A 17,916-nucleotide genomic window follows, 5' to 3' on the forward strand; every position below is an offset into this window, starting at 1 on the left:
AGAAAACACTCACTTTTTTCTCAATTCATATTTTGGGAAGTCCAGTACATAAGGGTCCCTATTAAATTGAGCATTAAATACCAACAGGGGAAACTTCTAACTCTGCTCAACATTATACCAATCTCCCAGATGGAAGCTAGTGAGATATAGAATAAAATACAATTTCATAGTATGTCATGCTTATATGTGTTGATAAAATATATTGGTTGGAGAATGATTTTTAGTTACCACGAGTGGCACAGTTCTTTTGTTTATATAAAATTCGTTCCCCTTCCATTAAATTGATAGGGAATAACAGGGAATTTACCCAACAGAACAGATGCTCTCTATATCACCCTCCATTAGAAGGATGTCAAATCTTATCCCAGCATGAAGTAGTCTTGAAAATGATCACAAAGCAACAGGCAAGCAGAGAAACAAGTGAAAGAAGCACAATTAGATAAGAACTGTGGAACTAGGAGGAGATGGCTTACCTCTATGGGAACACGCAACTGCGACAACAACACAAGACGTTTAACTGTTTAATATGCTCTTACTGTCTCTCTGTAGTGTATTGAATGATCTGTATGAAGGATCACTATCATTCATGAGCTATCAAGATCTTACCGTATAATAACAGAGATTGTGGTTACTTTTATAATTTTTATTAATCTTATTTTGCCTGTGCTTCCATGATCTAGTTTGTCCACATCAGTTCTTCCTGTGACATCATCCCCAAGTGCTGGGAGACCATTTCTCTTGCTTTGTATATATGTGATTGCTGTGGGCACACCCTTTACCACTGTATAAATAACAATACTGAAGTAATGAGTCTAGTTTTCTTGATGTCTTAAATTATGAGTGTTGGAAATTAGGGTCTTAAAAACTGTTTGTGTACACTTAAGGCATTGTTCAGTTAAAGAAATAAATGTGGCATTTATGCAAATAGTGGACAGTTGTATCCTTGAATTTTTTTGTTTGTTCTCTTAATCGAATGTTGTCTTGCTAATTAAAACAATGCAGTATTTCAAAGTATCTTTTAAATCCAGAAATAAACAAGCCCGGAAAGCATTTTTCTCAACCCATATGAGGCAGCTTTTTAAAAAGAGTTATCTGTACATAATATTTTGTTTACCATTTTATATCAGAGATCACCAACTAATGTCTACAGCCTACAAAACACACACCCAGAAATTTTACTATGCCTCAGGCTACTCTACAAAATTTAACAGGTGTGCACATTTTTAACCACATTTTTTTTCAAAAGTTGTAAGTGCAACATTCCACACTTCAATGTTATTTATTTTAAAGATGTCCACTGATCTTCATCGTGGCTTACAAAGGATTAACATAATTCAAGAGTAAATTATAAAGCAACAAAGACCACAGGTCATTATTCCTATAACAAGCATCACAATTCTAGTCTGTTAAGAAGTTGAACAAAACTTTTCCTTGGAACCTATAAGAAAGTAATGTGATCACCAGGCAAACATGTTTGAAGAGGGTGTTCCATATTTGAGGTGCCATGACAGAAGAGGCCCTATACCTTCTTGGACATCGGATACACTGAAAGTCCTGAAGGTGGGAGCACCCAGAGAAGAATCTTAGTGGGCAATCTTATATATGGGCAGAAGGGAAAAGGCACTAACTACTCCCAAACAGTTTAATGTTAATCTGTTTTTCTATGTAATGCCGCAGCTACGACAGAGTGCATGTGCTCTATAATTGTGAAGTCCTTACAACTAGAGGAAGCTAATTTTATACTAAAAGCTGATATACAGCTTATGAAATGACTGCTTTGTGTAGCACAATATACTTTTGCACTGCTTACTAGGGAACAGAGGACCCACCACACACACACAAATACAGAAATTGGCCATTCCTGTCTTATACTGTTGAGAATGGGGGATGAAGGTGCATCTGGACTTAACATACCAACACATATACTCTTGATCAGCCCACCTATCTACACAAACTCTTTGCCCCCGGGTGGATTGGCAGTAGCAGCAGGTCATCTACATGATGCAGTCGCCATTGCGAAGCCAACTGGTGGCAAACCCCAGGAACTCTGCTGAAAAAAAGTCGGTCGCCATGGGCTGGATGGGGAAGAGGGCGGACCTCCAAGAGAGCCCTGTGCCCTGTGGTAAATAGTAATTTTAAAAAATGGAGGGAGAGGAACGCGCCTCTGTAAAGATAAAAAACGGGAGTAAGGGAGGAGAGGAACGGGGCCCGTTCCTTCCCCCTTTTTACATTTTATTATCTGTATCTACACAGCTACAGATAATAAAAAGGGGGAAGCAATGGGCAGCCAGAGGGAGAAGAGGTGGTTCAGGAACCCGGCATCCCTTTCCTTGTCCTCCTCTGGCTGCCTTGTTCCTGCCCCATCAGCGCTGCAGGGAAGTTCGCACTTGTGTTCTTTCCAGTGCAGATGCTGGGAAGGGACACATTTGCGGGAGCCAGGCACCTCACAGCGCCAAAGTGCCGCTGTCAAGACGGGGGCCTGAACTGACAACACTGGCCATCTTTTTAGCAGTGCACATGCATGGTGCTGGATTTGGAAATTGCAGATTGCAATCCCGGATTGTTTTCACTGGACTGCGGCAAATGATTAAAGGTCTTACCAGCATGTACTCTGATAACCATGATCTGCCTAACTATTCTTAAGTCTGGAAGAAGAAGCCTTAGTCAGGGAGGTTCATGTTTCAATTTTGGGGGGAGCTAAACCTGGGAGAAGGTGGGTGTGAGGCAGTCTTTTTAAGGCATTCAGGCAAGTTAATAACACATTTCTTTGATTCTAAGACGCCATCAATTGTAAAACGCACACTAATTTCAGTACCACCAACAGAAAAAAAGCTTCAATTCTAAGAAATAATAAATGCACCCACGATTCTAAGATGCACTCCATTTTTAGAGATGTTTATATGGGGGGAAAAGTGTGTCTTAGAATTGAAGAAATACGGTAGTCCATGCAGGAGAAACCATAGAATCATCAATAGGGGAAAATACATTCAAATAGGATAAGAAAAGTAATAGGCCAGTGCAAAGCTCTTACTTTAAAGCTGCAATGCTACGTGAACTTCCGCACATTGATCAAATTCTTCCACACTGAACATATTACTTCTAGTTGGTGCTCTCTGGACGAAGTCATTCACTGTAACATTAATATCCATCTCCCAAGATATCTGTTTATATCCATGTAGAAGAGCCATTGCTCGTCCCATGTTTGAGTGTACAAAGGTCCTTGTTCTACAGGATCATGTACAGGATGAAACAGGTATAGTAAGGCCTATTTTAATCAATTTGGTCAGTTCTGGTGCTAGCTGTCAAAGGTGTTTCCCACTCAGCAGATCAACTACATCCCAACAAATGGAAAGTGTCACTTTCCGCTCCCTTGCGATTTCCAACTATGTATCATGAAGCTGTGCATGAGTGCCATACAAGTCAGTTTTGTGAAAGCCTAAAATGTGCCATCATCCTCTCCTATGGCAAACTTTTCAAGTTTGCTCATGCACCAGCACACATTTGAGGAAAAGCAATTTTGTAAACTGCTGCTGATTTCAATAATTTCAGGAAGATTTTATTGTACAATTATTTAGAAGATTCAAACTGGTGATGATCACACCTAGTTTCTATGTGCCGCTGAGACTTTCTGCATACAAGAAGAGAGGGACTCTATAAATCCAAATCTTTTGCTATCATGGTGGTCTTTGACCAGAACTATTCAAAGTTGTCCTGCAGTGGCTTTATACAATCCTTTGCAGAAGCAAAAAATTGTTCTGTCTGATGGGCCTGTAATTTACTTTGCTGAAGAGCTGTATTTAGTCTGTCCAAACAGCCAAACGTAAATAAGCAGAGATAACTGTAGCATAAAGTACGAAGCAAACCTCTGCATGTTTCATGCATATTCATTTTCTTTTGCCCCAGGATCATCTCTCTCCTCAGATGACACTTCCTCAAAGAACTCAATCAACTCTCTTTAATTAAAAGAACTGTAAAGAAGCTGTTCTCATAGTCCAGCTTGTGCAGCAAAATTGCCTAATGGATATTTTCCTCTCCTGTTTGAAAGTGTTTCTTCCTTCACAAAAAAACTACGTAACACTGGGGTGGGTGGGAGAGAGCTAACCCTGATTTTCAAATGGCTCTCCCCTTCCAGAAGAGCCCATCTTTTTTAGATAGATCTGCTTATCAAATGTAGGGAATTTAACCACTCTGCCCAGAGTAGATTATCTCTAGCAGTTCTGGGTCCATTAACCTTCCCATGACCAAATCCATCTTAAAACCAAGAAACACAATGATGTAAGGTATGCCTAGCGTTTGAGTGCGACACAACACAGACAGGCCTGCCCAGTGCTGCTGCTGTCATTGAGAGAAGAAAGAAGGGTGGATTGGGGCTGTCACATGACTCATGGTGAGCCTGCCATTGGCAGCTGAGGGGGGTGAGTGGCCAATCCCCTCTGGGGAATCCCTCACAGACCTGACAGAGTGGTCCAGCTTAGGTTTTATTATGTTATTAATTCTTGTATACCGCTTAATATAATAAAAACTCTCAGTGGTTTACATACAAAAGTACTAAAAATTACTGCTAAGATACACTGTTAATAAACAATTATAACTACAACAAAAACAAATACATAGAAACTTTGAAATGAAACGATAAAACAGCAGCAGCATGATAAACAGTTACAAGCCAGGAAAGCTTGCTTAAATAAGTAGATTTTCAGGAGGTAAAAGCAATGAAGAGTCTAGTGGCAGTGTAAAGACTAACAAATTTATGGGGGCATAAGTTTCATTTTCTTAGTATTTAAGGTCCCACAAGGTTCTTTGTTGTTTTTTCCCACTCTGAAGGAAAGGCACTTTTTCATGTTCAAATTGTAACTGCTATAATTTGAATAATATAATGATTTTCACTGTAGTAGCATATATCCTATCATATCATTTATATCGTATCATTCATATCTAATATATAAATATGAATATATCAAAGCATAATGAATATATATCGTAGCATATATCATTCATCACATCCTAATATAATAACGTAATATATACAATAACTGAAGTATACACAATCAAAATCTTAAAAACGGGCTGCGACTCGAAACGTGCTTATTTAAAAGGGGCCTCCATCGAAACAACAGGAATAATTTCAAAGCAAATTCGCTTAGAGTGGGACTGGGAGCATTAAGGGGGAAAATACCGCTAGTTGTCTTTCATAAATGTATCGTGGGAGAAAGCTCGCGCCTTTCACTCAGACACTTATTTTGTCCACATCCTGTACCTGGCCCCGCCCCTTTCCCTGACGCGCGCGAGCCTTAAGCACCGCCCTCAGGAAGCAGCGGTGGTGGTGGTGGTGGAACAGAACGCATCGGGCGTCATCAGCGGGTTCGAGCGATGAACGAACAGGCCAGACCAGACCAGACTAGGAGGGCCTGCCCGTGATTGACAGAAGACAACTCCACCTCCTTGGTTGGAGCCATAGAGATAAGAATTATGGGCACGGAAGAAGGCTCGTACGAGTCTATAGTTAGAGCTTTTCAGTCCCGCCCTCCTGGGCATCTAACCTATCAAAGGCTTACATTTTCCCTCCATCTTGCCCTAGAGATAGAAGGCTGCTCTGGCCACGCCCCTTAAGGAGTGCTAATCGAACGGAGGACCAAGGTGACACAGCCTCGAGGGCGAAGAGCAGCCAATGAGAGGGGGGCTCGGTTCCGCCTTACAAGGATGATTGGCAGCTAGGTCAGCCTTTGCGAGAGGAGGAGGAGGAAGCGGCTCGGGCCGGCCGCCGCCGCCGCCGAGTTTAAGGGTGGATGGACCTGTTCGGGGACCTTCCGGAGCCGGCACCTCCGGCAGCTACAGCAGTAGGTGAGCGTGCGGTGTCTTCTAAAGCCCGGTCTCCACCGTCCGCCTGTGGGGAAGGAGCTTTGGTTTGTCGGCCTCCAGCTCCGCTAGATGGAAGAGCCGGCTCCAGCCTGGCAGCCTGAAGTTCCTCTGTGCTTTACAAGAGGACACGCGTGCGCTCAGGGCATTCGCACGACCATGCCTCCCCCGGGTTCCAGCTGACTGCGGGGGCGTTCTATGTGTGGCTGTTTCGTTTTTTTAAAATTCATTATTATTGTTATTAAATAATGCCCCGTATTGGCCCCGCTTTGACAAACACGATGCAACACGCATGCGCGTGTGTACCCAGCTACACGCACAGATGCACGCGTCGCGTATTGACACTCTGGTGCATGCAGCGCACGAGCCTCGTCCTTTGCTTGGTGTGCAGGGAAACACGCACACAGGTCGCTGCTGCGGTTGCAGCGAACACCCACCCGAGCTCTGAACAATAATGACTCCTGCCAGTGCTGTGACGGCTGCTAGGGGCCGGAAGACAAGGAGGATTGGGGTGGGGCCCGCAACTGATTCGGGGTGCAGTCCCATGCATGTTTAAGGCAGAAAGAAATCCTACAACTTGCCAGCTAGGATCCCCCTGGGAGCTGTAGGGCGTTGTTCTGACTAAACATGCGTAGCATTGTGCCCTCAGATGCCCTAGAATCTGAGTTAGGATTCCTTACCCCTCCCCCCAAAAAAATCCCATCTGCCCTCTTAACCTTATGTTCTGATGTTTGTTTGTTTTTAAGAGAAAGAAGGGCAGAAAGGACCATTGCGTTTTGAGGATCTTCCACCAGTCAGCAGCACTGATTTGGGTAGGATACTTGTCTGCATTCTTCTCTCTATCAGCTTAGGAGAAGGGGGTGACCAGGTCCTTTGCCAAGGTTTCCCCATGCGTATAGGGGTGTGTGTGAATTGCATCCTTCTGGTTTGCCTGTATTTTTGGTCTATCCCAACTACTTGCCTATGGCCAATACTCTGCCTCTTTTATTTGTTTTAAGAAAAGAACAGAAGAGCCTCCCTCCTTGAGCTCTTCTCCTTTTTTTATGGCATTTCTCTAAACGACACTTATTTTTCTCTTCCAGTCCCATCTTCCTTCTAATAGGAGTAGGCCTTTGCTCCTGAGCAGTTTATAAATCCTGTTCTTGGCTGATGAAGTATTTTGGCCTGAGGTATCAATATCATGTCCCTTCCTGTAGCCCATGATCAGCCCTCACAGCTTTTTGTGAGGGTTGATCATGAGGACAGAGGGAGTTAATTATTTGTGGCATTCATATACTGTTGAATATGATAAAATCTCTCAGTGGTTCACAATATTACAACGCTACATTTTAATCTGTTATTATGAATTGCTAATATTTTATATCTTTTAAAGCTATTTTTACCTACCTCAAGCTTTGGGCATGGAGTGAATAGCAGCATGCCAGTTGCAAGGGGGTCGAATCTCTGACTTTCCCTTCTAAGGTCAGAGCGCTGTCTTTGACCTTGGAGGGGGGAGTCCCCACTATCCTATGGCCTCTCAGACAATGGCCTAATCCACAACAAGCAGGATATAGCACTATGAAAGTGGTATATAAAAGGCAGGAGCCACACCAAGCAGGATATAGCACTATGAATGTGGTATATGGTATGTTTAGGGTGACAGGGCTTCTGTATCTTCAAGAGTTGTATTGAAAAGGGAATTTCAGCAGGTGTCATTTGTAGACATACAGCACCTGGTGAAATCTCTTCATCACAACAGTTAAAGCTGCAGGAGCCCTGCCCTCTTTTGTATCTGGTCACTCTAGCTATACTTCTGCAGCTTTTGTGATGAGGGAATTTCACCAGGTGCTGCATGCATACAAATGACACCTGCTGAAATTCCCTTTTCTATGCAACTTTTAAAGATACAGGAGCCCTGTCCTTTTCATATGGACACCCTAGGTATGTTTAAACGGGGCCCAACAGTTGTCAGTGCACTTCAGTACCTCTGTAGTGTGGCTCCTGCCTCTTATATACTGCTTTCATATCGCAATATCCTGCTTGGTGTGGATTAGGCCAATGTCTAAGGGCACACGATTGTTCCCAAGGTGACTTTTCCCCCTGTTTTGTGTGCTAGATGCATTGGAATGACTGGAAGAGGCCAAACTTTAGGCAGTATTTTATCTTGACAGAGTGGTATTTTGTAAATGTCATCTTTTCTATGAAACTGTCTCAGAAATCTGTTTGCTGTGAGTTGTGGATTCTGGACATGTGTTCTCTTGTGTTTTAGGGGCAGGGGGTTCTTTGCTTTTTGATGATCTCCCACCTGCCAGCAGTGGATACTCAAGTGAGTAGCTGTCTCCAGATTTCTATTTATTGTTGGTTGCATTACCATAATAGAGCTACACTTGGGAGTTAAGCATGTTTGAATCCCACAAGTGCTGATTAACCATAGAACTGCACCAGATGCTCACAGGTTTACATTTTCAGAGATCAAAGTAATGCTTTGAGGGAGGGTAAAATGGCCCTTGAAAACCACATCCCCTTTACTTGTTTCTTTAGTTTAATTCATTTGACAGTTCACTTCTCAGGTGGCTGCTGCTTTAGCACCATTTTTTTGGTTGCGACCAGAACTGCCTCTTCCTCACAACATAATCCCAGTGAAACAGTGAAACTCTAGGGTGACCATATGAAAAGGCGGACAGGGCTCCTGTATCTTTAACAGTTGCATAGAAAAGGGAATTTTAGCAGGTGTCATTTGTACATACGGAGAACCTGGTGAAATTCCCTCTTCATCACAGCAGTTAAAGCTGCAGGAGCTATACTAGAGTGACCAGATTTAAAAGAAGGCAGGGCACCTGCAGCTTTAACAGTTGTGATGAAGCGGAGATTTCACCAGGTTCCCCATATATACAAATGACACCTGCTGAAATTCCCTTTTCAATACAACTGTTAAAGATACAGGAGCCCTGTCCTCCTTTTCATATGGTCACCCTATACAACTCCCATAATCCCTGACCATTGGCCATGCTGGCTGGGGTTTATGGATGTTGTAGGCCAAAACATGGAGGGCATCAGGTTGCCTACCCTGATATAATCAGTGTGACCTCATCACTTTGCCCAGATTAACTGGACACTTAAACCCTATTGAAATCAGTTGGGTTTAAGCCTGTTGGGCATCTTCTATGTTATGCTGTAATCTTGAGATTCACAAGAGCTCTCCATCCTGCTTAGGCTAACTATGGCCTTTCTTTGTCTCTTGGGTCACTATACTGTATGTAGCATTGCATCAAATGTGCTTCCAGAAGTTAATGTATGTCCCTTCAATTTTAAAATGCTGCAAATAACAGGGCTTTTATGGAGTCATGCTTATCATTTTGAGCCATAATAGTTAAGATTCTGGATGAGCATTTGGGGGCATTGCTTGAGAAGCGTTGCTGATTGAATTCAGACCTGGCTGAGATTTGCTTCTTGCTTCTCGTACATACTCAAACATGCATGTGAAATATATAGGGTTTTGGGAACTTCATTATCTGTGTGTTGATAACGAAAGGAAAAATGTACTTTGGGAGTTCTACTTCTGCCAGAGGATAGGTAATGTGTTTGAATCTATTTTCACTGTGAATCCCTACATCAATAATACCTTGGACAGAATTGATAAGATATGTCTTTAATTATGACTTTGAAACAAAACTATGCTTATGCCTTGTTCTTATACATTTTCACTGAGAAGTAAGGCCCAGTGATTTGAATGGGGCGTATTCCCAAGCAAAAGCTGAACTAGACATTATTTAGGGTGTTCATATGGAAAAGAGGACAGGGCTTCTGTATCTTTAAGAGTTGTATTGAAAAGAGAATTTCAGCAGGTGTCATTTGTAGGCATGCAGCACCTGGTGAAATTCCCTCTTCATCACAACAGTTAAAGCCACAGGAGCCCTGCCTTCTTGTATCTGGTCACTCTAGCTATACTCCTGCAGCTTTAACTGTTGTGATGAAGAGGGAATTTCACCAGGTGCTGCATGCATACAAATGACATCTGCTGAAATTCCCTTCTCTGTGTAACTGTTAAAGATACAGGAGCCCTGTCCTCTTTTCTGTATGGTCACCCTACATTATGTGCAGACAGAGAACTCTATAATGTCCTTTTTTCTTTGGAAAATTAGCTTGAATAGAGTCACTTAGGCTTAGTGGAGTCACTGTGGGAAGGGAATGGGTTAAGCACATGTTCCAACAGCTTGTCCATTCCAAATTCATCTTTTTCTTAATTTAGAAAAAAAGATCATAACTCTCATTCTCATTTTGTTGGCATCTATTTTCATATAATGAGTAACTAGCCCTTCCATGTCTGTAGGACTGCAGCCTTAAGTTACAGAAAGCTCAATGGCCTCAACATTGACTTCAACTTAATCATAATAATAGTTCAACAGAGAAAATGACTTTAGTCTAAAATAGTCAGTAGACTGTAGTAGTAGTAAGAGTTATAGTGTAATTTTGTAGAATTGGAATTGAAAAGGAACTAGTCATTGTAAGTATGTGAGAGCAGAATGGGATCCCTAACGGAAATTTTGTTTTCCAGCTCCACATCCCACAGAACAGGTTTCCCTTCCTGTGAGCCATGGGAAGGGAGAGAAGAGGAAGTCCACTGAGGGAGAGAAGAATGGGAGTGAAGAACTTGTGGAAAAGAAAGTTTGTAAAGGTTTTCAGACAGTCTGAAGCCAAATATTTTTCTATTTTAGGTCAAAGGTGAAATTGTTTCCTCAGGACAGTCCTGCTTGTGGTCTTCCTTAGAAATGGGAGGGTCCATGGGTAGAGCCCATTTTTAATGACCCACCTCTGTAAAAGTTTGGGTTTCCCCCTCCTTCAGGGTGCTATTGCAAGTCCTTTTTACTCCTCCATTACTGTGGTGCCTCTGCCATATTTGTAAACTACACGTCCTCCAAAGAGCTCAGGGCGGTCTACGCGTGAGTCATCCCCTTTTCTCCTCACAGTGAGGTAGGTTAGCGGCGTTACTGTTTATTTTTTAAAGTTCAACATATAGGTTGCCTTTCAACCAGCTTGGTCCTCATTAGCTTGCACTAACAAACTAACATGCACAATGCCCAAGCCTGTTTTTCCCCTCTTCTCTGCCACACAAACTCTTTATGATGCCAAATATATATTGGTGTTTCTTGTTATATAGCCTAGCTGCCACCAGGTTGTACGTTTTCCATCTGACTCTTTGTCTAAAGCATGTCATCCACACGTGGGAAGTTTCTTAGCTGATTTGAACCAAACTAGAGTGTGGAAGCCAAAACATGATATCTGAGTTTCCCACCAGGATTGTGATGTGTTGACAGTGGCCTGTCTTAATCGCATTGGCTGCATTCATAGCAATCCCTCGAGTGCATGTGCTCTCTAGCGAACCTGTGCAGTGTTGCAGCGTGGTGGCAAACATAGTACTGTCACAAGCTTCATGGGTTAAGCATATTTAGTGGGTGGCTTCTAACTCAGTTGAAAAGCTTTTTTTATAACGTTGCATTCTGCCTACCTCTTTGCAAATGCTTCTTGGGAGTGTCCCTTCCTCAGAGCTGTCAGTCTTTTATTTTGTTGGTATTGCTATAGTACTCCAGTTGGTGCGTTCTGTTACATAGCTTTTTAGAACCACAGCAACACTTCTGATGCTGCTGTTGCAGGATACATCTCCAGCTACAGGTGCCATAGGTATACTGGTTAAAGTTTAAATACATTTTGAGGCCAAGAGGTTTTCAGAATACTGCTTCCTTAATTTCAATAGGTAACTATTTTGCTTTTGTTCAAAGACAGGGATGGGGATTGAATCCTGCATGTATCTTTGCTTTGTTTCTTTCTAGACTCTGAAGGTATTCTTGGCCTGAAGGGTTATGTGGCTGAGAGGAAGGGTGAGCGTGAAGAAATGCAGGATGCTCATGTTATTCTGAACGATATCACAGAAGAGTGCAGTCCCTTGCCCTCTCAGATGTGAGTTCTACACTTTCATACTTGCCTTGACTTGTGCGTGTGCATGTTACTTCCCAGTTGATTTGGTGTGTGGAAATGGTTGGGGTTTGTGTTTTTCCCTTGTAATGCTATAGTCATATTGCCAATCTTGGCACTTGTGGGTTCAGCTTGGATTTGTTTCTTTTGCATTCCACTGACATTCCAACATATTGTTCCTCTCAGATATTGCTGATTTTGGTAAGCACAACAGAAAATTGGGTCTAAGGCATCCCCCCCAAAAAGCACATCAGCAATATGCTTTTCACTCTGGATCTTTCTTGATTGACTTTTCACTCTGGATCTTTCTTGATGGACAAGATCTGGAATTCCATACTTCTTCAGACTTCTAGTGACACTAGACTAAGCCTAGGAATGGAGGAATCTTCTGTTTTTAAATATTCCGTTAATGACTTGGGATGTAGTTTATTTGAGAAGGACTTCTTTAATCCTAGAATCATCAGCTGGATTCAGACTAACTTATCCTTTCAATCACCCATTATTGTCATTAGCTGGGTCTTCTGATGTTGACTCTGAGGGCTGTTTTCACCTCAGATTCTGAAACGGCAAGTGCTTCCTACATGGAAGATAAATGTGAACCTGTATTTTGCATTTACAAACAACATGTGTGTTTTCTTCAAATTCCTTGTGCGGGCTCGATGTACTTGACACTCCACTCGTGTGAGGTTGCTTTGATTTTGCCATCTTTGGGGTGGGGCTTGGTTTGGAGAACTGGCCCTGTTGAAAAACATCCTGAAGCATAGAGCTGTGCTACCTTTGTACAGATGCTGAAGCCTTTTCATAGCTGATCTATCAAAGCAAGCTGGGGCTTAGAAATGTGAGATGTGTGTCTTCTGGCTGGGAGTCTCTCTTGTTTGTAGTTGTGGGCTGCAGAAAAGATTAACTGTTTGCAAGACCAATGGGAAAGATGCATTAGAGACTCTACACAGAGGAGCAGACGTTGTGCTTTCTGCACCTTTGCCAGTTTCAGCACATCTTTGGCCAGTTCCAGAGTGGGGGATAGTCTGTCAATGTGTATCTTCCCTTACAGAACGCGTGTCTCATACTTTGCTGTCTTTGATGGCCATGGAGGAGTTCGAGCTTCAACCTATGCAGCACAGAATCTGCATCAAAATCTGATCAGGAAATTTCCAAAGGGTAAGAGATGGGGGAGGGCAGTGGTGCATAGTATTATTCCTTGAGGTCTCCCCTGCTGCATGGTCACTGAGAACATATTCTGATATAAAGCAGTGCTGGTGCTGTACGTTGACAGGTGCCTGTCAGTCATCATGTTGGCTTTTTTGATTGAGCAAAATTGGTCCTATGGATATTATTTTATCAGTTTACCTGCTTTTCATTGTAAAATAATCCCAAAGTGAGGTATCAAAGCAATAAAACACAGTCAAATCATATAAATATCAACTAGTAAAAAGAGGAGAACAGAAACACAGATAAATAACAGTGTACAAGATGCAGCAAGACAGATTCATTTGAAACCCTTGGTGAACAAATAAGGTGTTCAGTTGGCTCCAAAATCTGGTAAGACTTGGTGCTGACAATGGATTTCCACCATCAGGGGCCTGTATTGAGAACACACACTCTTTCTTGGGTTGTCATGTATCGAATCCCAGGCAAATGCAGCACCATCAAGAGGGCATCCCCACTAGATCTAAATAACGGAGCAGCTACATGAGGGAGAAGTTGCTCCATCAGGTATGTAGGTCCTAAGCTCTACAGTGCTTTTATTTTGTCAGCACAAGTGCCTTGAATTTGAATAGAAGTGAAGTTGGAGGTAATGAAGCTGTAGTAAGTGTTGCCTGAAGGACAGATTGGTAAAAACTGAGACTGAGCCGTTAATCTGAATTCTAGAGCTCATTAATTCCATAGTCATAATACGTGCTGTTAGCAAAACTTGGCAGTAATTTGGCTTTGTTTAGTGCCGAATATGCATGGCCTGCTGTCAGGCAAGTGAAAAAAATGACTGATTACTCTTTTGGCGTTTGTATAACAGGAGAGGTGCCCAGTGTGGAGAAAGCAATAAGGAGATGCCTTCTTGACACTTTCAAACACACAGATGAGGAATTTCTTAAGCAGGCTTCAAGCCAGTAAGTACATGGGTGTCCTGCTTTTGTTAGGGAAATTTGGGGCGGTATAACTTCAGACGGTGGTGGTGGGAAGGGTGCATCTTTGAATGCTATATCACACATTTCCTGCACATAGAAAGGTAGCATGTCAAAAAGGGTTCTAACCTAGCTTTTTACCTAAATTTCCAACTAGCTTTCTATTGGCAGGCATCCTTTAGTATGTGCGTTGGGAGGAGAAGGTAGTCCAACATGCAATTCTCCTTGTGGACTCTGCCGCTTCAAAATGCGGGGAAGGCTGTGCCACTTATGTTCTATGAACATGTGGGTGATCCTTAAACCCCAATTCCATGTGGTGCTTTCCGACCCCATAATTGTGCAGCTGCAATCTTGAATAGTTTGAAACCTAATTCGAAGAAGGTTTGGGCTCATGTTTTTGCCCCCAATTTCCAATGCCTGCAGGAAACCTGCCTGGAAGGATGGCTCCACAGCAACCTGTGTGCTGGTAGTCGATAATACTCTGTTTATTGCCAATCTTGGAGACAGCAGGGTAAGCAGCTTGGATTTGCAGTTGATGAGGGCAACTCTTTTAGTTCTGCTGTGAGGTGCTACAGCAACTATATTGAATCCATAGCCAAATAAATATATTATTATTAGATGAATTTTAAACCTAAGAATTTTAAGATGCTGTGATTGTTATTTTAATATTGTATTGGTTTTATATGTTCTTTGAACTAATTCTATGTATTATATTGTGTTTGGTGGTGTTCCCTGCCTCTATCCAGAGGGAGAGGCGGGTAATAAATAAATTATTATTATTATTATTATTATTATTATTATTATTATTATTATTATTATTATCATTATTATTATTATTAATCTTGCAGTAGATCCCCAAAATAGCTCCCTCAAATGCTTTGTTCTTGTGTGAAAATGTACCTTAGAGCAGCTCTGTGCTTCTTCAGATTTTCTTGATGGACTCTAGGTGGTGCTGTAGGCCCAGCGGAGGTATCTTTCATTCAGTTCTTTAAGATTTTCTCAACTCAAGCTAACTTCTGGAAATGCCTGGTGGCCACAGTATCCATCTGTATTGAACTTGGATGGATGCAATACACCATGCTGCTTAGAACATGCTTTGCGGTTTGCTTTAAGGGAGAGCTGTCTCCTTTGTACCCCCAGCAAGAGACTTTGAGCTTGCAATATTTGCTCACGTGGGCTCTTCTGTCAGTGCAGGCGATTCTATGTCGTTACAATGAAGAGAGTCGGAAACATACAGCCTTAAGTCTCAGCAAGGAACATAACCCAACACAGTACGATGAGCGAATGAGAATCCAAAAGGCTGGAGGCAATGTCAGGTAATGGAGGGAAAGGAAGGGTTGGGATTGAGTTGTGGGTCCCATTTTTGGAGGTGTTGAATGCTCCAATAGCTGCTCAACAGTATCCAGGATTTTGAACAACAGTTGAGACTTGGGAGGTGGGGTGTTCCTCACAATGAATACATTCATCTGTCAGGTAGGAAATACCTGTAAATTGTATTCTATGTAGTGGGGCAGCTAGATAATTTTAGGCCTTGGTTTGAATGGTCTTACAAGGGCCCCTTTTAGACAGCCAGGTTTATTACTTCAGTTGTAAAGCACGCAGCATCTCTCTTTTCTGTCCCACCACTCTTCACAACTTGTGATATGTCAGAGCCACAAACCAACCCTGATTTAAAAAAGTGAGAAATACTCTGAGCATGTGCTGGCGATTATGGGAGCTGTAGTCCAACATATCTGGCAAGCACACAGTGAGGAAGGCTGGTGAAAGCCATGCTGCTATTGAGTTCATTCCATGGCAGACAAGACGGAAGGTACTGCTGTGCCTTCAACAGTAGTGCTGCCGTACACTCTAAGGTACTGCCTCCTAATCAGTGAGGACAGTGGTACATATATAGCCAAATGTTGTTGCTTTGTCAAAGGAAATAGCTCTCCAGGGTATTGAGCAGAAGTTTGCCCAAACTTACTGTGAGCAATTCCATTTTTAAAAAATGCAGGGATGGGGGAGAATGCAGGATCGAACGTAGCACCTTACTTGGTCTCATACAAAATATTTTTCCATGAATTTGTGAGAGCTTCTCAATAAACATGATTCAACCCTATATATTTCTCTCAAGGAAGAAAATGCCACTTACAGAAGACTGTTGTGTTATTGCTCCCCACCCCCCATCCAAGCCTCATCTTGGCCACTCCAGTAGAGCAAGGGCACCCCTGCCCCCCGAGTTACATGCCAGTGAATTAGGAGATGACTGTAATGCCAGGCGATTCATAAGCCAACCTTAAGCTACTAGATAAGAAGAGCAGGCATTAATTTGTTTTCTTAAATGTGGCAAACTACATCTTTCAGATCAAGGTGTATTAATTTTACTTGACTCTTAGAACTACAGTGTAGTGGGTTAAAAAGAATTATGGAAGCCACCTGTGAATCATATAGCTTGGGCTGGGTCTGTAGGGAAGGTTTTTGCAAAACCTGCCTCAACTTAGCAATGAATTGTCCCTAGTGTTGTAGCTCAACAACATCTGGGTACCCAAGTTTGAGAACCACTGCACAAGTTAGGGGTTTAACTTTTTGACATAGTGAATCGCTCCCTCTCCCTTCTTTAGGGAAGGGCGTGTTCTGGGTGTCCTGGAGGTCTCCCGCTCCATCGGTGATGGACAGTACAAGCGCTTTGGGGTCATCTCTGTGCCAGATGTCAAGCGCTGCCAACTTACACCTAATGACAGGTAAAACTGAACCAAACCTGGAAATGAGGAGAATATGTGTGGTTTCTCTCTATTAGTGGCTTCAAAAGAGCAAACACCAGACTCTAGCAACTTCTTTTGTCTTAAGATTTTTGGTTAAAATGTAGCACCAATTACTCTTCTAGGTTTATCCTGTTGGCTTGTGATGGTCTCTTCAAAGTCTTCTCACCAGAAGAAGCTGTGAACTTCATCATGTCTTGTTTAGAGGTGAGAGGAACTAGGTCTGTTCAGTAACTTGATTGGGAGATGTCACTATTTCTTAGAAAAGGGATGTGCGAGAGGAACCATACTCGAATCTACATTCACTGCTCTTGAGGGGATAACATGTCCATTCTTCCTACTTTATCTGCTTTGTCACTTACCAAGAACAACTTTTCTTTGCTATTTGTGAAAGGTTTACACTTAAGTGTATTCAGTACAGCAAATAATTATTGAGAGGTTGCTTTTTCTCCACTTGCTGCCAGGCTTACGGCATCTACACTTGCAGATTCAAAGCCTTGGAGCCAATCCTGGTCTTAGCCTCCATTTCACATGGAGATTGAACAGTGGTCAATCTTTTTCCCTCCCCGAGGGCTCTGAGACTAGAAGCGCAAAATGGCAGGACGTACAACCTCCACAGCACACATCCCTGTGTTAAACAAGGCATTAGTGATCAGGCTGCACAGTTGGCTATTTTACCTCCCTTCTAAATGTAGAGGGGCAGTTGTGCTTTCAGGCTAGAAAAGGGCACAAGAGAGTACATTGCTCTGTCATCATCATAGGAGTAGCGGCTAGGGGCAGGTGATGGTGGTAATACTTGTGTCCATTTTTTTTAAAAAAAAAAGCCTTCAGGCAAGCTTGGATTAATTACTCTGGGAATTCTAAAGATTCAAGTTGTTGTGGGGTTGGGGAGGCATGTATTATCATTAAAGTCAGTGGGGGGAAACTACCCTGTCTTGTCTGTGTTCCACTTCTCAACAGGACAAAACTACTCCTCCAAGAGATGCCAAATCTTCTGTTGATGCTAGGTATGAAGCAGCCTGTAACAGGCTGGCCAACAAAGCAGTGCAGCGAGGCTCAGCAGATAACGTCACCGTGGTGGTGGTCCGGATCGAACAGTGATGGGAAGAATATGTGCAAGGGAGGTCCTTAGCAGCATGCAGTGGATTTAATAGAGCAAGTTGGTGTGTTTGTGAGTGTGTATGTATGTAAGGTTTTGGTGTGTGTTTTCCCCTGAATTGCTCTTATTTGTAAATAAAGGTTTTTTTTTCTAA

The 17,916-nt window shown here is 42.5% G+C and overlaps 1 protein-coding gene across 1 annotated transcript; it reads left to right on the forward strand.

The window, feature by feature from the left end:
• The first annotated feature begins 5,674 nt into the window (after window positions 1-5,674).
• On the forward strand, window positions 5,675-17,916 carry ILKAP (ILK associated serine/threonine phosphatase). The gene is made up of 12 exons (XM_063132362.1): window positions 5,675-5,841; window positions 6,603-6,668; window positions 8,105-8,161; window positions 10,391-10,510; window positions 11,664-11,790; window positions 12,857-12,963; window positions 13,817-13,910; window positions 14,349-14,436; window positions 15,120-15,241; window positions 16,526-16,645; window positions 16,789-16,870; window positions 17,624-17,916. Exons 1-12 carry the CDS (start codon window positions 5,787-5,789, stop codon window positions 17,762-17,764), a joined length of 1,179 nt encoding a protein of 392 aa, XP_062988432.1. The 5' UTR covers window positions 5,675-5,786; the 3' UTR covers window positions 17,765-17,916.

The sequence above is a fragment of the Elgaria multicarinata genome, chromosome 8 (assembly GCF_023053635.1).
Source record: "Elgaria multicarinata webbii isolate HBS135686 ecotype San Diego chromosome 8, rElgMul1.1.pri, whole genome shotgun sequence".
Lineage (NCBI taxonomy): Eukaryota > Metazoa > Chordata > Lepidosauria > Squamata > Anguidae > Elgaria > Elgaria multicarinata.